This window comes from Oncorhynchus keta, chromosome 29 (assembly GCF_023373465.1).
Source record: "Oncorhynchus keta strain PuntledgeMale-10-30-2019 chromosome 29, Oket_V2, whole genome shotgun sequence".
Lineage (NCBI taxonomy): Eukaryota > Metazoa > Chordata > Actinopteri > Salmoniformes > Salmonidae > Oncorhynchus > Oncorhynchus keta.
In genome coordinates, this window is record NC_068449.1 from 47,786,695 (window position 1) to 47,809,409 (window position 22,715).

Genomic DNA, 22,715 nt, shown 5'->3' on the forward strand with positions numbered 1-22,715 from the left:
TCAGTTGGCTTTTCATAGCCGAGCATTCAGAGGTCGAGACAGCAGGTGTGGGGGATAGTGAGAGAGAGGGTCGAAAACGGCAGGTCAGGACAGGTTAGCACATCTGGTGAACAGGTCAGGGTTCCATAGCCACAGGCAAAACTGCATGACCAGGTGGACTGGGAAAGGGGACAGCCAGCAGTCATCAGGTGAGGTAGTCCTGAGGCATGGGAGAATTAGAGGGAGCATAATTCATACAGGACAAGAGATAAGACAGGATAATTTCACCAGACAGACTGACCCTAGCACCCCAGCACAGACTATTGCAGCATAGATACTGGAGGTTAAGGTAGGGGGGGGGGCAGAAAGATCACGTCAGTGACTCAACCCACTCAAGCGACGAACCCCTCCTTGGGGTGGCATGGAAGAGCACTAGTAACCCAGTGACTCAGCCCCCGTAATAGGGTCAGAGGCAGAGGATCCCAGTGGAGAGAGCAAGGGCAGTTTGTCACTCCAGTGCCTTGCCATTCACCTTCGCTCCCCTGAGCCAGAGTCATTCGCAGTCATGTGAAATCCATAGAGTAGGGCCTAATTTGTGTATTTACATTGACTGCTTTTCATATATGAACTGTAACTCTGTAAATCTTTTAAAATGTTGCATGTTGTGTTTATGATTTTGTTCAGTATATGTTCCTTTAGGATGATACTGTTTTTTTAATAGTGAGTTGAGGATATTGCCTTAATTCATGTTTACTTGACACAAAGTATTGAAGGTCTTTGTAATGTAATGTTTATCCTTGTACAACATTTTCAAAAATGTATTTTAACAAAGCGAGGGTACCAGATTTACAGACAAATGTAGTGTCACCAAAGTGAGAAAGTTATTATTCTTGTCACGCATCGTTTTGTGCTATGAAAGTACTGTACTTCACGTTATGTGAGTGTATATATACCATTTTGTTGAAATTCAATACAAAAATTGACTGTCTGACTTGGTTATTTTTGTATCATTACAGGGACTGAGTTTCCCTTCTCTCAGTCAAACCTAAACATTATACTTAGTTCTTGAATCAACACATATGGACATTTTTTATAATGAACTTCAATGGATCCACATTGTTGGGTACTTGAATCACAGTGTTGGGGATGGGCTTTTCATGTTTCATGTTTCTGTGTGTACAGCAAATAATTTCTTTTCTTTATGATTTTCTGGCCAATTTGTGTTTACAGTCTGCAGTCCATGAGGAACTGTTGATATCCGGTGTTGCTGGTGGGAGAGACTGGACCTCTGATGCGGCCGGTCACAAACCCTGGCCCCAGATCAGGACCCTGGATCAGGAGCCGTCACTCTTCCTTCCTGAGTCAGAACCAAGACTGAACCATGAGGGACAGAGACTCCACCACACAGAAGACAACCAGTGGACAGGTGGACTGAACAACCTCAGTCCTGGTGGTCATCAGAGAGACAGAGGCTCCAGTCTGCAGTCCAGACCCTCTTCGCATTCTCGGTGCAGGGATGAAGCAGGGCCTGGGGCTGATAGAGATAGACCCTCCTGTTCCTATGATACAAATACCACAGTATCCATGATGAACAGAGCAGGTCACCCTGGGCTTCAGTCTTCACCGAGAGTAATGGGAGACCCCCCTGGTGGGAGTCGAACAGGAAGTCTGTCTTCTCCTTCAGGATCTCATCTAACTCCTGATGATTGGGTTCATAGAAAGCCTGGACCTGGGTCTAGCCTTCCTCAACTACCTCATGGTTACCCCACCAATACAGACAGGGTCAGGATGGGTGTTCACCACAAGAAGTATCTAGCTGATAACATGGCACACAATCCCAACAACACTGAAACAATGGCTAGAGGTCAAGGAGGGAGCTCAAAGACTAACCAGATGAGGTTGGTGGCTCCTGCTTCTACCTCCTCTGGTGTCATTTGGTCAAAACGTGGGAGGCCAAACATTAAGACCGACGCTAACAAGCCATACGCTTGCCCCACATGTGGGAAGTGCTTTGCTGAGGCAAACTATGTGAAGATCCACCAGAGGGTCCACACAGGGGAGAAACCGTTCAGCTGTACCCAGTGTCACATGCGCTTCTCAGAGGCTGGCACCCTGAAGAGGCACCAGAGGGTCCACACAGGGGAGAAACCCTACAGCTGCCCTCAGTGTGAGAAAAGGTTCTCCCACCAGCACCATCTGAAGAGGCACCTGAAGGTCCACACATGAGAAAGGCCATTCGCCTTCTCTGAGGTTCTCAGAGAGGAGCTACCTCAGGACACACCAGCAGAAAAACCATTACACTTCATAACATAAAAGGTAACCATTCCCTCCTCAGGGTACAGGAATCACTACTGTAACCCCCTAGTTCCTTAGGGCCACCCATTAGCACATTGTCTTCCCATCATTGGTGTTAGTGCGGTGACATACTGCCAACCTTCACTTTCTCTCATTAGCTTTAGTCCTGCCCTCTAACCTCTCATTTCCTAATTGTGTTTTTGATCTTCTCTTCCTCCAAGCTAACCCTAAAATATTTCCACCTCACATTTAATAGTTCTCTCCTTTTGCCCCCCTAACCATGCATGTACTCTTTGAGGGTGTCTCTTTTTCTGAGTTCCTTTTATTTGTGTGTACAGAACATGATTGCTTTCTCATCTTTATCTACCCTCTTATCTTCCTACTTCATGCTGCTCATTGGTTAACTGTCACCGTGGAAGCCCCAATTGGGCCCACCCCCAAGCCACGCAGCAAAGCTCTGGATAGGCTCGGTCAGGTGGACCAGATCCATAGAGCCAATTGGGATGCTTCTTAATCTTCTCTCAAGACAAAGATTCATTTTCATTACTGTCAACAGAAAAGATCCACAGATGCATTTGGAATAACGATAGGGACAGTGTTGAATATTCCTGAATAGAATATTGCATCCAGACATTGTGTGATATAAACAGTATAATGCATATATAAGTCTAAAAGGTATATTACATAGTGTTTGCACTGTGTAGGATATATGATGTTCACCAATCCCTATTTCATTACATCCATTTAACTACTTTATTTTTACCAAGACACTTTTAATGATAATAAATGCAGTTCATCATGTTAATGCAGATTATTTTGTTGAGACTTGTATGTGTGGTTTTCATATGGTGTATTTCATTTTTTTTTAAATGTTTAATAAACACAAACTTATATTGAGACTCTCTCTAGTATACATCACATCTGATCTCACCCTATTCTACATACCGACAGCTTATATACACTTACTAAATATACCTACACAAACACCTATTGTACAAATAATTTAGTCAGGTTTGTCTGATGAAATTTGATTTATTATTACTTATATTTTACCCATATTTATGTCCACCATGATGGGTTTAACAACAATGAAGTCATTCTCTAACTACAGTATAGGACTCAAACATAGTCAGCCTGGTCTCAGAGAAAAACATGATGTTTTACTAAAATCCATGCCACTCCATTTAGCATGATATGTTACTTTAGATTAGGGATATGGTTAGGTTTAGGGGAAGGGTTAGCTAACATGCTGAGTAGTTAAAGTAGCAAGTAGTTGCAAATTAGCTCAAATGCTATATTTGTCCATGAAAACATGCAACCATTGGGTTGCTAGAAGTTTGCTTTATCCACCCACCCATCCCCCCCTGACCAACCACCTTCTTTTAGTTTTTTTGCTTTAAGTAACCTACTGTCATACCAAGAGTAACATATACTAATTTGAGTGTCCTGGATTTATGTAGGCCGATGTAATGTAACCTAATCTAAAAAAGGTACAGAGGTTGTTCAGTCCACTGGTGGATGTAAATATTTTTCCTCATAATCCTGGACTATCGGACCAAAATCGTATTATGTTTACAGATAATCTGCTCAGACCACAACCAAGGATTATCAAAAGTTGCACTATAAATTCTCGAACAACCCAAAGATTCCTAGATGCCCTTCCAGACCCGCTCCACCTACTCAAGGATGTCAGAGTACAAAAATCACTTAACCATCTAACCGAGGATTTAACATTGAATAGATGGAGTCGCACCTCTTAAAACTAAAAGCATTTGTCACAAGAAATCAGCTCCCTGGTATACATTAAATACACAAGCCCTGAAACAAACTTCCAGAAAATTGGAACGGAAATGGCGCTCCACCAAACTGGAAGTCTTCCGACTAACTTGGAGAGACATTACCATGCAATATCGAAGAGTCCTCACTGCTGCTCGATCACCCTACTTTTCAAACCTAATTGAGGGGAATAAAAACAATCCATATTTTATTTTTGATACTGTCGCAAAGCTAACTAAAAAGCAACATTCCCCAAGAAAGGATGGCCTTCACTTCAGCAGTGATGAATTCATGATCATAAAAAAAATGTAAAATAGATTTCTCAAACTCAAGTTGTCCAGAACTACTTAATCATGTATCTCTCGACTCATTAACGAAAATAGTCATAGCCTCTAAACCTTCTAGCTGCCTACTGGACCCTATTCCAACTAAACTACTGAGAGAGCTACTTCCTGTGCTTGGCCCTCATATGTTGAACATAATAAACGGCTCCCTATACTCCAGATGTGTACCAAACTCACTGGAAGTGGCAGTAATAAAGCCAAACCTGAAAAATCCAAACCTTGACTCGAAAATGTAAAAAACAATCAGCCTATATTGAATATCCCATTCCTCTCTCAAAAGAAAAGCTGTTGCACATTGACTCATACAAATAATGTATACAAAACGCTCCAGTCTAATTTTCGACACCATCATAGTACTGAAACTGCACTTGTGAAGGAGGTAAATTACCTTTTAATGGCGTCAGACCAAGGCTCTGCATCTATTCTCGTGCTCCTAGACCTTAGTGCCACTTTTGATACCAATCACCACATTATTTTGTAGAGATTGGAAATCCTAATTGGTAAACATGGTTTAGTTCTTGCCTGGGTTAGATCTTATCTATCGGAATGATCTCAGTTCATCTCTGTGGACTTAAGTTGATAAAAATATCTAACACAACATTAGGTAATAATATATGCATTATCAAGGATTTATAATCATCTATAATGGGGCGGTCATTTTGGACCAGACACAGAATTAATTAACATGAAACAAACACAACAGGAGGGTTAACCAAACCCTTTGAACTATGACCCCAACCAATAAGATCCTTTCTCAGTGTAAATGGAAGTGGGTTGTCTTGATTTGGCTCATAGAGAATGATTTAAACATCTAGTGACCAAAAGGCCATATTAGCATGGGCAGCGCCATTGAGGGCTTCCACCATTTTAATGTAGTCAACATGGGACTTCCTGGTAACCTTGTTGGAGTCATGTCCAACTGGGACATCAGGAGGGATCAGCCAATCGTGAATAAGAAAATGTACAAATTCAAAATGGAGATAGCATGGGCAGTGCCATTGAGGCAATCACTGAAGCTATAATGGCACAGATACAAATATGAGTCCTCTACCTATCTCTATGATTTGTCGAGTTCTCTCTGACTTATAACGCAGACGTGGAAGAATGGGAAGAAAGGCGCCAGGCTCAAACCTACGTCTCCTGAATATATACCCAGTAATGGTGTTAAAGAGTACAGATCAACTACTGAGTGTGAGACCCTGTCTCCTGTTACAAGTCACCAATGAGGGTGTGACATGGTGTTTGGAAGTGAGCCAGACCAGGATGAAGAACCTGAGGTGACAGGTGTGGTAGAGACTTCCAACGTTTGCCCTGAGAGGTGGATTCAGTTTTTTTTGGCCAACCAGTACATTGTTTCAAGCGGAATAAAGGACAAACTGGGAACTGTACATCTGTCAAAGTTTTTGAGAAGTGGAATTGTTTCGCTTTTTTTGTGCATCCTCCGGCACAGAGGCAGCGGGGAAACTGTGTCACATGCCTCTGGGATCGACATGTGTAGTGCTTTGTTCTTCAGAGCAGGGCGCCACTCAAAAGAGTGATCAATGGGGTAGCGTTGAGTGTAGAGGTGGATGAAATGAAAAATAATATTCCTGGTGTTTGTGACACCCGCTGTTTGGTGAGACGTAGACCCGGTGGCAATGGCAAGACTGAGAATACGGTCTGTCTCGTTGAGCTTTGACCTGACCGTACCTGATACGGTCAGGTTAGGTTATATTTGCTAAACTGTGATGGCATCTGTTCCGAACCTGCTACGGTGCTTTATGTGCTAAGGACTCTGACATATTGCAGCAGTGTGTAGAAAGGAGATCCCGCGATGTGGGAAATGTACAGGAGGGCATAGCCGGAGATGGTGTACATTTGGGATAAAGAAAGCAGTCTCCACTGTGGGGGCACCCATGCAACTGGGAATCCGAAGTGCCCTTTGAAGGAGAAACAGGTTGAGATTGCCAGAGTTAGAGTGGGGTAGAAAGTGTCCTATTCTGAGGCAGTGAAGAGAGTATAGGATAGCCCAAGGGTGAGTGATTAGACTGGGAGCCCCCCTGTGAATAAGAGAGAGATCCAGAGAGGATGAGTTTTAGTAAGGTAGGATTTCTTGTGTTTATTGCTATGGTTAATTGTACTGCACTGATGAAGCGTGAATCCCAGAAAATACATGTGGTAGTGGAAATAGCAGAGACATTTGTGGGTGCAAGAGATCTACAAGGGGTTTCGAAGAGTAGGGGTTCCATGCTCCTGGTCAGTTGGCCTGGAGTATGATCTGGTAGGGCTAAAGTAGTGGGATTGGGGGTGGTGAGTTTATGAGGTATAGTGGTGTATATGTGTAGGGTTATCAGGAACAGGCAACTCCAGTCTTTAGGGACCAGAGTGGTGTCACACTTTTTCTCCATCCCAAACACAGCTGATTAAACTAATTGCATTCTAAACTGAAGGTCATAATTAGTTGATTATTGGAGTCATGTTTGTTAGCTGGGGAAAAAGTGTTACACCAATCAGGTCCCATCCCTGGATTAGATGGTGGTGAGATTAATTCCCCTTTTTGTGTGACAATGTGCAATTCACCCTCCGACCTGTGAAAGGCAGCAATACTTGTATAGTCTGCCGGAAACTCACACAAAGAAGTACACGGAAGTCAACAAGAACAATTTCCACGATAGCGTTTTTATTGTTGTTATTTCGACGTTTATAAACACCCTGGAACTTAAAATATGATTAATCTAACTGCACAGCATCACATACTTACCATATGTAGTGTTTAATTGGCGTTGGAGACAGGACTTGGTTGATAGATGTTGTCTAGGTAACGCTACCTAGCTATCTGCTAACGTGAGCTAACCATGGCTAACTGTATGGTTTTTCACACTCAATTAGCCTCCATCATGGAGGTTCTAGCGAATGCAGCTGTGGCAGAGATCTGTAAACTCGTAGACGACGACTATGCAGTGTTTCGTTTGGAAATAACTCAAAGCCAGAAAGAAAACAGGGCATTGCGGAGGAAACTACTGGAACTGAAGGTGGCACGGGAGCGCGCAGAGAGGACAGTGCGAGAGCGCGTCCTCGCCAGTCGACCCAGTAGTGTCAAGATCCTCGATCGATACAGAGGAATGGCAAGAGGTACATTTTGCAGAAGGCCGAGACTGGGTAGTATATCAGGAAGTTAGAGGTGTTACCTTACATCCTTTCCAATTGTAGACAATGTCAATATTGTACACTATAGTGTTGAGCATTGACAGTGCCTAACCTAACCACCTATTTCCCCCCAATCACTCTCTCAGGTGAAGGACATCTCACTGGAGGCCACAGGAGCTTTGTGAAGCCAGCAGGGCACAACACATGGAAAGACGACCAACAAATCACTGTTGATGAGAGGAGTGAAACTTCAACCCAGCATGTTATCGTGATAGAGGTTTGTGTAATAGTGTTGCATAAAAAATGTGTTACTTGGTAAATTAAATGTGGCCCGTTTATTTCAGAAAGGGTACCCTCAGCTATGTGCATCATCATTTGTCTGCCAATGGGGAGCTTGTGAGACTTCCCTAGGACATTGTTATCCTGTTCAACTCATGTACCAGTAATAACCTCCTCTCTTCTTGTCAGTCTGCGGATGCAGAGGCTACAGGTCCTGGGGTCAAACAGGAGAGGTCTGAAGGAGAGGAAGACCTACAGCACAGCAGAGACATACAGGCTGGAGCACCCCCTGTAGCCACAGAGGACCCCGCCCCAGCGCAGCCCAGGACCCGACACAGCATCAGTGGACTGCAGAACGCTGTCCTCAAGTCAGAGTCCGGCACCGAGACTTTAATTGTAACACACAGGTTCTTACACACAGGATCTGACCACAGATTAGACCCAGAGAGACAAGGGCCACTGGCCTGTCCTCCTGCTCCCGGCTCAGAATATTTACCAGTATTTCACCAGAGCCAGAGGACGGTTCATTCCTGTGGGGATGTTGAGGGTGATGCATTAGACACTGGCAGTGATGATCCATCTTGTTCTTACACTACAGAAATAGATCCTGGCAAAATGCCCTTGGGTTTAGAGACACAGACTGATCTGTCTAGAGGTGACTGGAACCGGTACAGTAATAGGTTATACTCTGAAGGGTGCCTAGATAAGAAAGGGGAGGTTATAATGGTAGATGAGGTGAAAGTGGAGGGCGACGCTCCTCCCACATGGAATACAGATAGTCACCTAGGAGACAGACACTCACAGGGCAGAGATTTCTTAAATTACAGGGGAAGCTTAGAGACAAATCTAAATGTCGCCACCCACTCCTCTTTACATGCGTTCAGGGGTCGTGACCCAGCGTTCACGTCGATGGCACCTTCCGATTCACATAGCGACGTCCTTTTCGATCAGTTATTGAACTCAAACAACACGGCTAGAGCCCAGGCTCAGGGGGAAGGAGCCACATCAGGCAATAGTAAAGAGAAACGATTCCCCTGCATGTTCTGTCACAAAGGCTTCAGCTGTCCCCAGAAGGTGGAGAGGCACCAGAGGGTCCACACAGGGGAGAAACCCTTCAGCTGTACCCAGTGTGAGAAGAGGTTCTCCCGCCAGGACAACCTAAAGATGCACCAGAGGGTTCACACAGGGGAGAAACCCTTCAGCTGTACCCAGTGTCACATGCGCTTCGCCCTGGCAGGCAACCTGAAGATGCACTTGAAGGTCCACACAGGAGAAAGGCCATTCGCCTGTACGCACTGCGGGAAGAGGTTCTCAGAGAGGAGATACCTCAGGATACACCAGCAGAAAAACCATGCCATTCTATGATATAGAAAGTAACCATTCCACTCGATAGCTTCTGACGTTTAGATCAAAACCTGCATTAAAGACAAAGATGAATTTGTCAGCAGAATAGATCCACTGATTACTTTTGACTTATCATAGCTGCCTTTTTTCAGTATAGGACTCAAATGTAATGGTGATGGGTAAACTCTCCATGTTGATAGTGTGTTTATTATCTGTGTGTTCATATATGTCTGTGTCCTCTGTATCACCTCTCTTCCAGGAGGAGAATCCAGAGTGTCGATTTATATATTACACTAGATGACTGATAAGGGGCTCTGTTTTGAAACCACGCCTCCATCTTGGCACTCCCCCACCCATGTAAAAAATATTTTGGAAGCTCCAGAAATGTCTACATTTGTTTTTGCCATGTTTATTATATTACAGACATCTTAATGCATACTTTAAATTATATTATGTAAGCTAAACAATTTTTTTTTAAGGAAAATTTAAAAAAAAGTATACTTAAGGAAAATGTTAAGGTTCTAATATTACTGTCCCTACTAGGAAAATAAATACTTAAAGCTGCAATATGTAACTTTTTGGTGACCTGACCAAATTCACATAGAAATGTGAGTTATAGATCTGTCATTCTGATTGAAATCAAGTCTAAGAAGCGATCATTTTTGCGTCTTTTACTTTCCGTTTTGTACACCGGCTTCAAACAACTGAAAGTATAATATTTTTGGTCATGGAAAATATATTTCACAGCGGTTTAGATGGTAGATTGATTCTCTGCACTATACTTACTTGTTTTGTCACAAATGGAAATTAGGTGAACTATTTAAGCAATAAGGGCAGAGGAGGTGTGGTATATGGCAAATATACCATGGCTAAGGGCTGTTCATATGTGCAACGCGGAGTGCCTGGACACAGTCCTTAGCCATGGTATATTGGCCATATATCACAAACCCCTGAGGTGCCTTATTGCTATTATAAACTGGTTACCAACGTGATTAGAGTAGTAAAAATACATGTTTTGTCATACCCGTGGTATAGGGTCTGAAATACCATGGCTGTCAGCCAATCAGCATTCAGGGCTCGAACCACCCAGTTTATAATTTAATTTGAACAATCAGGAAATGGTGGAACGATTTCTGCATAGTGCAGCTTTAAATACATGTAATTTTGTCCTTAACATTTTAATTGAAAAACTGTAGAACACCATTCCTTCCTATGGAGGACATGCTCCTTCTGGGGAGTGCCAATATGGCTTACCGGTGGTTTCAAAGCCGCTCACTGGCCAATAGATCGTTATCAATAAAACGTCACAATAAGATGCAGAGTGTTCGATTTGCCTGCTAGAGGGGCAAGGAGACCCCAGCTCCTCTAAAACCATTGACAACTGTGTGCCGTTTTCAAGGGATTGTTAAATAAATGTTAACCTGTCTAGGACTGGGGTTCTGCTAGCGGAAAAGCAATGGAACGAGAGCTACCTCTCGTGTGAATGCGCGTGACTGAGATCGAGGCTGCTGCCGGACCTCTGACTCAATCCTCTCTCATTTGGCCCCCCTTCACAGTAGAAGCCTGAAACAACGTTCTAAAGACCGTTGACATCTAGTGGAAGCCTTAGGAAGTGCAAAATGACCCATATCCCACTGTGTATTCGATAGGGGCTGAGTTCAAAAACTACAAACCTCAGATTTCCCACTTCCTGTTTGTATTTTTTCTTAGGTTTTTGCCTGCCATATGAGTTCTGTTATACTCACAGACATTATTCAAACAGTTTTAGAAACGTCCGAGTGTTTTCTATCCAATACTAATAATGATATGCATATATTAGCATCTGGGACTGAGTAGGAGGCAGTTTACTCTGGGCACGCGTTTCATCCAAAAGTGAAAATGCTGCCCCCTATCCCAAAGAAGTTAACTATTTGGTTGTTATATCATCACCTCGTCAGAACTATAAATTTCCATGCAAAACAATTGTGCAGATTTAGCTACATCAAAGTTATACAGCCAATATACAGCATGCTTTTAATTATCAGTAAACATCAATTGATCATGTCATTTCAGATATTTTATGTTAGCCCACGACATCTCTCAGTAGTGGCCACTATTCATTTGATAATTGCATGATATAAAAGTGAACTATATCTGACAAGTATGAGTGGTTTAGATTAATATCCCATCCTTTGTGGGCTCTGCCAGTCAAGTGGCAGAAGGGCGCACTTGCCGTTGCAATGTTAGCAGATAATGTTTACTTTGCAAGTTTTTCAGTGTATAATCACGATTGCTGCTGACAGACATGATAGGCTATATTGATTGATGAACCAGGTGAAATTGTCTAGCTAGCAAATAACAGATCACGTCAATATGGCTGGTTAACAAGCCAACTTTCAAATAATTAACTAGATGGCTATATCCAAATCATGTTTGATTTGCGGGCCATCTATAATGGTGATGACAGTAGTCTGACTCACATCCTTACCAGGATGAGGATTTGACGAGGTCAAGCTAAATTACGCATGTTGTTTGCTTAGCTAGCTAACTACATGCCAAATTGGTTATCTGAAAATACAGTGCCTTTTTAAAAAACATTTATTTCACCTTTATTTAACCAGGTAGGCCAGTTGAGAACAAGTTCTCATTTACAACTGCAACCTAGCCAAGACAAAGCAAAGAAGTGCGACACAAACAACAACACAGAGTTACAAATGAAATAAACAAACGTACAGTCAATAACACAATAGAAAAAAATCAATATACAGTGTGTGCAAATGAGGTAAGATTAGGGAGGTAAGGTAATAAATAGGCCGTAGTGGAGGAATAATTACAATTTAGCAATTAACACTGGAGTGATAGATGTAGATATGCAGAAGATTAATGTGAAGTTTAGAAGCTTCTAGTGGGCTAATTGAAATGATTCAATTGGAGGTGTACTTGTGGATGAATTTCAAGGCCTACCTTCAAACTCGGTGCCTCTTTGCGTGACATCATGGGAAAATCAAAATAAATCAGCCAAGACCTCAGAAAAAAATTGTAGACCTCCACAAGTCTGGTACATCCTTGAGAGCAATTTCCAAATGCCTGAAGGTACCACGTTCATCTGTACAAACAATAGTACGCAAGTATAAACACCATGGGACCACGCATCCGTCATACCGCTCAGGAAGGAGACACGTTCTGTCTCCTAGAGATGAACGTACTTTGGTGCGAAAAGTGCAAATCAATCCACGAACAACAACAAAAGACCTTATGAAGATGCTGGAGGAAACAGGTACAAAAGTATCTATATCCATAGTAAAACGAGTCCTATATCGACATAACCTGAAAGGCCGCTCAGCAAGGAAGAAGTCACTGCTCCAAAACTGCCATAAAAAAGCCAGACTACGGTTTGCAACTGCACATGGGGAAAAAGATCGTACTTTTTGGAGAAATGTCCTCTGGTCTGATGAAAAAAATTGGAACTGTTTGGCCATAATGACCATTGTTATGTTTGGAGGAAGAGGGGGGAGGCTTGCAAGCCGAAGAAGCACGGGGGTGGCAGCATGATGTTGTGGGGTTGCTTTGCTGCAGGAGGGACTGGTGCACTTCACAAAATAGATGACATCATGAAGCAGGAAAATTATGTGAAGCAACATCTCAAGACATCAGTCAGGAAGTTAAAGCTTGGTCACAAATGGATCTTCCAAATGGACAATGACCCCAAGCATACATCCAACGTTGTGGGAAAAATGGCTTAAGGACAACAAAGTCAAGGTATTGGAGTGGCCATCACAAAGCCCTGACCTCAATCCTATAAAAAATGTGTGGGCAGAACTGAAAAAGTGTGTGTGAACAACGAGGCCTACAAACCTGACTTAGTTACACCGGCTCTGTCAGGAGGAATGGGCCAGAATTCACCCAACTTATTGTGGATGGCTATCCAAAATGTTTGACCCAAGTTAAACAATTTAAAAGCAATGCTACCAAATACTAATTGAGTGTATGTAAACTTCTGACCACTGGGAATGTGATGAAAGAAATCAAATCTGAAATAAATTCTCTATTATTCTGATATTTCACATTCTTAAAATAAACTGGTGATCCTAACTGACCTAAGACAGGGAATTTTGACTATGATTAAATGTCAGGAATGGTGAAAAACTGAATGTAAATGTATTTGGCAAAGGTGTATGTAAACTTCCGACTTCACCTGTTTGTGGCTAAATCTAGTGCGCCTACTGCGATGACCAATGAAATAGCTCAAATTACCAATCGAATAGCTCAAATCATGACCCAGCCAGAGCAAAGCTGATACTAGAGAATTAATAACTTTTAAAACCATTAACAGAGAGAGACTGTCAAAGAATATAGCAAAGAGCTGCTGTTTTTATGTGTGTTCATGTCTAAGATTTTATTCAGAAACACAAAACGTGCTTCTCCCTACTTACACTCGCGCTGCAATGAATCAGTAGCGAAGTGTATCGATAGCATTTTTATTATTAGCAACAGCTCGTCATGTTTATTTTAATATCAAGGAATATTTCACTTTATCTGGTCTTAGGAACAATATCCATATGGGCACGAGGTAGATGCGGTGCGACTCAGGTTTCGGCATCAAGTGGAATACAGTGTCCCCTCTCTCTCACAGGAGGAACAGAAAGAGAGAGCTGGAACAGAAAGAGAGAGCTGGAACCGCAAGAGGCGGACCTCTGCTGCTCTCTCCCTCCCTTCGCTGAGACTAATGCCTTGTTCAAAACAACTCGGAAATCCCTCTGACTTCAGTGCATTCATACAACTAGGAACTGAAAAAAACTAGATCCGACTAGGGAAAATCGTTTTGAACAGTCATCCAACTAGGATTTCCAATCCAGAAACTCGGCATCTTTCTAGAGCTCTGACTTTATAGACCTGAAGGTCACTGAAGTCATGATTTCATCTCTAGTTCCCAGTTGTCTTGAAAGCACCATGAGTACCATCAGTCCCGTAAAATAGTAAAGCAAATTATTTGCAAATTGTATCCACGATAAACAGTTTAATTAGGTATGGTTCAACTTTAGAACTACCCTGTCTCTGTTCCACACTCCAGTCGGTGGCGGTAATGCATCCACTAAAGTTGGTTGCCAACCGCCATTTAAAAACCACTGAAGAAGTGTAAACGGAAGTGAACAGTGACCAATACAAATTTCCACGTTAGCATTTCTATTGTTATTTAGACATGTATTACACCATGGAACTCAGAATATGAGCCATTTAACTGCAGAGTATCATAAACTTATCCCAGGTAGTCTTTAATTCGCGTTGTAGACGGGCCTTGGTTGATCGATCTGTTATCTAGGTAACGCTAACTATCTAGCTGCTAATGTTAGCTAACAATGGCTAACTGTATGGTTTTTCACACTCAAATAGCCTCCATCATGGAGGTGCTAGCGAATGCAGCTGTGGCAGAGGTCTGTAAACTGGTAGACGATGACTATGCAGTGTTTCGTTTGGAAATAACTCAAAGCCAGAAAGAAAACAGCGCATTGCGAAGGAAAGTACAGCTACTCGAACTGAAGATGGTACGGGAGCGCATCCTCGCCACTCGCCCCGGTAGTGTCAAAATCCTTGACCGATACAGAGGAATGGCAAGAGGTACAGTTTGCCGAGGTTGAGGGGCCTGTCGCCCAGTTCACATCTGCACATGTTTGACTTTAGATGTGTTAACCACATATGGTTAACCATTGTCCAGAAACCTGATGTTAAATTTCATGACATTGGAGACCACGCCAAATGAGCGTTTGAATCAGGAAAGTTCTTTCTCAGGACCTCGACAAGCCAGAATGCTGAATACAATACTTTTAATTATTTTGCCTGATGTCTGTGCAGTTGGTCCTTTTGCAGGTAGGAATGTTAGACAATATATCCAAAGAAATTATGATTGTCAACTTTTTAAAATATGAATGCACTTCCAGCACATTTATCACCCATAGCGGTAAAGTAACATAAAATAACTCTATTCAACATACTGGCTTGTAAAGGTCGTGAGAATAAACGTTCCTTATCCAAACGCCCATTTGTGCCTTTAGTAGAATTCAATGTAATTCGACATAGTTTCCAGGCTAAGTTAACCGGAATTGGGTCTTGGTCAGTTTTTTGTTAGTATGCAATAATTCTCCTTTAGTTCACTTGCAGAAATACCCACTATCATATCATAATCAGAAAACATTTACTGCATTAAAAAGCAATATGATGCATGGAACATAATAAATCAATCTATAAATGGTATATCAAGAAGTTATGCGAAGCGTTACCTTACATTCTTGCCAATTCTACACACTGTCAAAACGGTCAATAGTGTAGTATAAGTATTAAGCATTGACAGCAGATAACCTAACCACCTCTTTTCCTCCCAATCACTCTCTCTGGTGAAGGACATCTCACTGGAGGCCACAGGAGCTTTGTGAAGCCAGCGGGACACAACACATGGAGAGATGACCAACCAATCACTGTTGATGAGGGGAGTGGAACCTCAACCAAGAATGTTATCGTGATAGAGGTTAATGTAATAGTATTACAGTACATCAAATGTGGCCAGTTTATTTCAGAAAAACTCCTCAGATATTTGCTTGCTTACATGTACATCCTCATTTATCTGCCACATGGGAGCTTGCGAGACTTCCCTATGACATTATTATCCAATTCTACTCATTTACTGGTAACAACCTCCCCTCTTCTTGTGTCAGTCTGCAAATGCAGAGGCTGCAGGTTCTGGGGTCAAGCTGGAGAGATCTGAAGGAGATGAGGACCCGCTGCACAGCAGAGACATCCAGACTGGAGCAGCTCATGGAGTGGCGCTCCCTGTAGCCACCGAGGACCTCACCACTACTGCTGCGCCCCAGACCAGGACCCGATGCAGCATCACGGAGGTCAGTGGAACGCCGAACGCCGTCCTCAAGGCAGAGATGGAGACAGAAACAGAGACTTTAATTGTAACACAAAGGCTATTACACACAGGATCTAACCACCAATCAGACCCCGAGAGACTGGACTGTCTTCCTGCTCCACACTCAGAGCATTTAATGGTATTTCACCAGAGGCAGGGGACAGTTAATTCCCATGGAGATGGTGATACACTAGACACTGGCGTTGATGATCTGTCTTGTTCTTATGCTACAGAGGTGGACCCTGGCAACATGCCCTTGGGTTTAGAGACCCAGACTGATCTGTCTAGAGGGGACTGGAACCGGTACAGTAGTAGTGTATACTCTGAAGGGTGCTTAGATGAGAAAGGGGATGTTATAGTGGTAGATGAGGTGACTGTGAAAGTAGAGGGCGACGCTCCTCCCACATGGAATGCAAATAGTCACCTAGGAGATGAACACTCACAGGACAGAGATTTCTTAGATTATAGGAGAAATCTAAATGTTGCCACCCACTCCCCTTTACACACGTTCAGGGATCGCGACCCAGTGTCCACATCAATGGCACCTTCCGATTCACACGGTCATGTGATTTTTGATCAGGTATTACATTTAAACGATAGTGCTGTAGCCCAGGCTCGTGGAGGGGGAGCAACAACGGTCGGGAAAGAGAAACTGGCAAACTGGAATGCAGACGAGACTCACTTAGGAGAAGGACACTCGCAGGGCAACACTAGTGACTTCTTAGACTACAGGGAAAGTTTAGAGACAAATCTAAATGTCGCAACCCACTCGCCGTTACACACAGTGTCCATGTCGATGGAACCTTCCGATTTGCACGGCCGTGTTTTTTCCAATCAGGTATTGAACTCAAATGACCAAAGGGCCAAGGCGCGGAGAGGGGGAGCAACAATGGGCGGAAAAGAGAAGCGTTTCCTCTGCATGTTCTGTAACAAAGGCTTCAGCTGCTCCCAGAAGGTGGAGATCCACCAGAGGGTCCACACAGGGGAGAAACCCTTCAGCTGTACCCAGTGTCACATGTGCTTCACCCATGCTGGCAATCTGAAGAGGCACCAGAGGGTCCACACAGGGGAGAAACCTTTCAGCTGTGCCCAGTGTCATATGTGCTTTGCTCAGACTGGTGACCTGAAGAGGCACCAGAGAGTCCACACTGGAGAGAGGCCGTTCGCCTGTACGCATTGTGGGAAGAAGTTCTCAGAGAGGAGCTACCTCAGGACACACCAGCAGAAAAACCATCCCACTCTATAACATAGAAAGTAACCATTCCACTCGATAGCTTCTGATGTTTAGATCAAATCCTGCATTAAAGACAAAAAATAATTTTAATTGTTGTCATCAGAAAAGATCCACAGATGAATTTGGAATAACGAGAGTAAGATTTCAGTGTTGAATATTCCTGGGTAGAATATTGCATCCAGACATTGTTTCATATACAGCGAGGGAAAGAAGTATTTGATCCCCTGCTGATTTTGTATGTTTGCCCACTGACAAAGAAATGATTAGTCTATAATTTTAATGGTAGGTTTATTTGAACAGTGAGAGACAGAATAACAACAAAACAATCCAGAAAAACGCATGTCACAAATGTTATAAATTGATTTGCATTTTTTTTTTTTTATGAGAGAAATAAGTATTTGACCCCTCTGCAAAACATGACTTAGTACTTGGTGGCAAAACCCTTGTTGGCAATCACAGAGGTCAGACGGTTCTTGTAGTTGGCCACCAGCTTTGCACACATCTCAGGAGGGATTTTGTCCCACTCCTCTTTGCAGATCTTCTCCAAGTCATTAAGGTTTCGAGTCTGACGTTTGGCAACTCGAACCTTCAGCTCCCTCCACAGATTTTCAATGGGATTAAGGTCTGAAGACTGGCTAGGCCACTCCAGGACCTTAATGTGCTTCTTCTTGAGCCACTCCTTTGTTGCCTTGGCCGTGTGTTTTGGGTCATTGTCATGCTGGAATATCCATCCACGACCTATTTTCAATGCCCTGGCTGAGGAAAGGAGGTTCTCACCCAAGATTTGACGGTACATTGCCCTGTCCATCGTCCCTTTGATGCGGTGAAGTCGTCCTGTCCCCTTAGCAGAAAAACACCCCCAAAGCATAATGTTTCCACCTCCATGTCTGACGGTGGGGATGGTGTTCTTGTGGTCATAGGCATCATCCCTCCTCCTCAAAACAAGGCGAGTTGAGTTGATGCCAAAGAGCTCCATTTTGGTCTCATCTGATCACAACACTTTCACCCAGTTGTCCTCTGAATCATTCAGATGTTCATTGGCAAACTTCAGATGACCATCTATATGTGCTTTCTTGAGCAGGGGGACCTTGCAGGTGCTGCAGGATTTCAGTCCTTCATGGTGTAGTGTGTTACCAATTGTTTTCTTGGTGACTATGGTCCCAGCTGCCTTGAGATCATTGACAAGATCCTCCTGTGTAGTTCTGGGCTGATTCCTCACCATTCTCATGATTATTGCAACTCCACGAGGTGAGATCTTGCATGGAGCCCCAGGCTGAGGGAGATTGACAGTTCTTTTGTGTTTCTTCCATTTGTGAATAATCGCACCAACCGTTGTCACCTTCTCACCAAGCTGCTTGGCGATGGTCTTGTAGCCCATTCCAGCCTTGTGTAGGTCTACAATCTTGTCCCTGACATCCTTGGAGAGCTCTTTGGTCTTGGCCATGATGGAGAGTTTGGAATCGGATTGATTGCTTCTGTGGACAGGTGTCTTTTATATAGGTAACACGCTGAGATTAGGAGCACTCCCTTTAAGAGTGTGCTCCTAATCTCAGCTCGTTACCTGTATAAAAGGGACCTTGGAGACAGAAATCTTTCTGATTGAAAGGGGGTCAAATACTTTTTTCTCTCATTAAAATGCAAATCAATTTATATCATTTTTGACATGCTTTTTCTGTATTTTTTTATTGTTATTCTGTCTCTCACTGTTCAAATAAACCTACCATTAAAATTATAGACTGATCATTTCTTTGTCAGTGGGCAAACGTACAAAATCAGCAGGGGATCAAATACTTTTTTCCTTACTGTATGAACCTAAAATGTCTGTTACATATTGTGTTTGTACTGCGTAGGTTATATAACTATTTAATTACTTCCATTCAACTTCTACTACTTTTTCCCAAGACACTTTTAATGAGAAAATTATTTCATTTATGCAGTTTATCAAGTTCATGATCATTTTTATTTGAGGCATGTGTATAATGTATGTGGTTTTCATATGGTGTATTTAAAACTTGTTCATCTTTAATAAACACAAAATGGGACTTTTCATTCTAAGACTTTCACGTCACATCTGATTTCACCCTATTCTGCAAACACCGACAGCGCTTTTGAACCAATATACACTTACTAAATATACACTACAATTCAAAAGTTGTTGGTCACTTACAAATGTTTTTGGAAGAAAAGCACCTTTGTTGTCCACTGAAATAACATCAAATTGATCAGAAATACAGTGTAAACATAGTTAATGTTGTAAATGAATATTGTAGCTGGAAACTGATTTAATGGAATATCTACGTAGGTGTACAGAGGTCCATTATCAGCAACCATCTCGTCCTGTGTTCCAATGGCACGTTGTGTTAGCTAATCCAAGTGTATAATTTAAAAGGTGAATTAATCATTAGAAAACACTTTTGCAATTGTTAGCACAGCTGAAAACTGTTTCGCTGATTAAAGAAGCAATAAAACTAGCCGCCTTTAGACTAGTTTAGTATCTGGAGCATCAGCATTTGTGGGTTCGGTTACTGGCTCAAAATGTTCAGAATCAAAGCACTTTCTTCTGAAACTCGTCAGTCTATTCTTCTTCTAAGAAATGAAGGCAATTCCATGTGAGAAATTGGCAAGAAACTAAAGATCTCGTACAACGCTGTGTACTACGCCCTTCACAGAACAGCGCAAACAGGCTCTAACCAGAATAGAAAGAGTGGGAGGCCCCGGTTCACGACTGAGCAAGAGGACAAGTACATTCAAGTGTCTAGTTTGAGAAACAGACGCCTCACAAGTCCTCAACTGGCGTCTTCATTAAATAGTACCCGCAAAACACGAGTCTCAACGTCAACAGTGAAGAGGCGACTCCAGTATGCTGGCCTTCTAGGCAGAGTTCCCCTGTCCAGTGTCTGTGTTCCCCGAGTCGCCTCCTCACTGTTGACGTTGAGACTGGTGTTTTGTGGGTACTATTTAATGAAGCTGCCAGTTGAGGACTTGTGAGGCGTCTGTTTCTCAAACTAGACACTCTAATGTACTTGTCCTCGGCTAGCGATTCTCTGGTCCTGCCCCTATAGTTCTGATTCAGAGAGACTGATGGCGCCTTAGGTTGACCCCCATACCGATGCTGCCTTTAGCCTGCCTTCTATAGGATCTATCACCTGGAACATGAACCCTGTGACAATTGACACTCCCTAGCCTTCATCCTCCTCACACACTCCTTATGTTAAACCAGACCTCAGACAATGCAAGTGCCTCAACGCTAAATGGCTACACAAGCCCATTGACAAGTGACAGTAGTAGTAATGCTATCAGTAGATCCGGTGGCCATGATAAGCACTTCCTGTGTTTGTTGTGTGGGAAAGCCTTCTGTTTCCCCAAACAGGTGGAGATCCACCAGAGGATGCACATGGGGAAAAATCTTTTGGCCTGTGTGAGAATATGTTCTCCCACCAGCACCATCTGAAGATGCACCTGTAAGTCCATAAGGGAGAGAGACCATTTGCCTGTACACACTGCTGGAAGAGGTTCTCAGAGAGGAGCTACCTCAGGATACACCAGCAGAAAATGCCCCCAGTCCATGTATAGAGTATAGTGACGTAACGTAGTACTAGTTAGTTTGTTTGTAGTTAATTCTCTTGGTTTAGGATGTAGTAGGGAACTGGATGAGATTAACTGAGGAAAGAATGAGTATGATGAGACAGAGTAGATGATTGTGATGGTTGGTGTGATGGTGTCTGTAAAAATGCTTCACTGATGAAGAGTGACAACCTTGTCCTGTTTGATGGTCATGTTTTATAATGAGGAATTGAGTGCCTATGTTTACTTGACATTAAGTAGTGTGTAATGTAATGACAGTGTTAAATATGAATTTGATCAACAGCGAGGGTACCAGATTTATAGAAAAGGTCAAGTGTTACCATAGTGAGAATGGTTATTCTACTAGTCACGTATCGTTTTGTGCAATAAAAGTACGGTACTTCATGTTGTGAGCGTATGACTATTTTGTTGAAATTAAGGTTTTCCTTATCTCAGTTGAACCAAAACATACTTAATTTGAGTCAACACATTGCCATTCTTTTTTAGAATCTCCAATGACTCCATATTGTTTGGTACTTGAATCAGTGTTAGAGATGTGTTTGACTGTGGTTAACATTTTATCATGTCATGTTTCTGTGTGTACAGCGAAGAGTTTCTTATATAAACCTTCATGCTTTTCTGTTCAATTTGTCTTTACAGTCTGCAGTCCATGAGGACCTGCTGATATCCGGTGTTGCTGGCACTTGAGGAGCGGGACACTAATCTGGACCCCTATAAGAAATCCAGGTATGCCCTCAGATGAACCATCAAACAAGCAAAGTGTCAATACAGGATTAAGATTGAATCATACTACACTTTCTCTGACGCTCGTCGGATGTGGCAGGGCTTGGAAACTATTACGGACTACAAAGGCAAACCCAGCCGCGAGCTGCCCAGTGACGCGAGCCTACCAGACGAGCTAAATGCCTTTTATGCTCGCTTCAAGGCAAGCAATACATAAGCATACACGAGATTACCAGCTGTTCTGGATGACTGTGTGATAATGCTCTCTGTAGCTGATGTGTGCAAGATCTTTAAACAGGTTAACGTTCACAAAGACACGGGCCAGATGGATTACCAGGACGTGTACTCAAAGCATGCGCAGACCAACTGGCAAGTGTCTTCACTGATATTTTCAATCTCTCCCTGACTGAGTCTGTAATACCTACATGTTTCAAGCAGACCACCATGGTTCCTGTGCCCAAGGAAGTAAAGGTAACCTGCCTAAATGATTACCGCCCCGTAACAATCACGTCGGTAGCCATGATGTGCTTCGAAAGGCTGGTCATGGCTCCCATCAACAGCATCATCACGGATACCCTAGAGTCTAGGGTCTAGGGCCTAGACCCACTCCAATTCGCATACGGCCCCAAAAGATCCACAGATGATGCAATCTCAATCGTACTCCACACTGCCCTTTCCCACCTGGACAAAAGGAAGACCTATGTGAGAATGCTATTCATTGACTCATTGTGCCCACGAAGCTCATCACTAAGCTAAGGACCCTGGGACTACACACCTCCCTCTGCAACTGGATCATGGACTTCCTGACGGGCCGCCCCCAGGTGGTAAGGGTGGGCAACAACACGTCTGCCGCACTGATCCTCAACACTGGGGCCCCTCAGTGGTGTGTACTTAGTCCCCTCCTGTACTCCCTGTTCACCCACGACTGCGTGGCCAAACGCCATCATTAAGTTTGCTGATGACACAACAGTGGAAGGCCTGATCACCGACAATAATGAGACAGCCTATAGGGACGAGGTCAGAGAACTGTCAGTGTGGTGCCAGGACAAAAACCTCTACCTCAATGTGAGCAAGACAAAGGAGCTGATCGTGGACTACAGGAAAATTTGGGCCGAACAGGCTCCCGTTAACATCAACGGGACTG

The 22,715-nt window shown here is 43.1% G+C and overlaps 2 protein-coding genes across 7 annotated transcripts in view; both read left to right on the top strand.

Annotated features, from left to right (window-relative positions):
- Positions 1 to 22,715, top strand: part of LOC118361895 (zinc finger protein 8-like) — a 159,995-nt gene that overhangs the window by 10,731 nt on the left and 126,549 nt on the right. The window contains exons 1-4 of one of the 6 annotated variants that reach the window (XM_052485262.1): positions 14,751 to 14,987; positions 15,518 to 15,642; positions 15,830 to 16,012; positions 21,488 to 21,574. The exons of 1 other annotated variant lie outside the window; for it this stretch is intronic. Coding sequence is in view for 2 of the 5 variants with exons in the window: in XM_035742097.2 (XP_035597990.1) it covers positions 14,480 to 14,738; positions 15,518 to 15,642; positions 15,830 to 17,275 (1,830 nt within the window). In the remaining 3 variants the exon portion in view is untranslated. 4 more of the 6 variants (XM_052485261.1, XM_035742097.2, XM_035742167.2 and 1 more) reach the window with 4 other exon arrangements.
- On the top strand, positions 7,520 to 10,569 carry LOC118361926 (protein krueppel-like). Its single transcript, XM_035742159.2, has 2 exons — positions 7,520 to 7,797; positions 7,989 to 10,569. The coding sequence occupies exon 2, from the start codon at positions 8,415 to 8,417 to the stop codon at positions 9,162 to 9,164; it is 750 nt and encodes a 249-aa protein (XP_035598052.2). The 5' UTR covers positions 7,520 to 7,797; positions 7,989 to 8,414; the 3' UTR covers positions 9,165 to 10,569.

What these genes read in the sequence shown, in the direction of transcription:
- LOC118361926 (XM_035742159.2), top strand. Translation starts at nt 8,415, where the DNA reads ATGCCCTTGGGTTTAGAGACACAGACTGATCTGTCTAGAGGTGACTGG.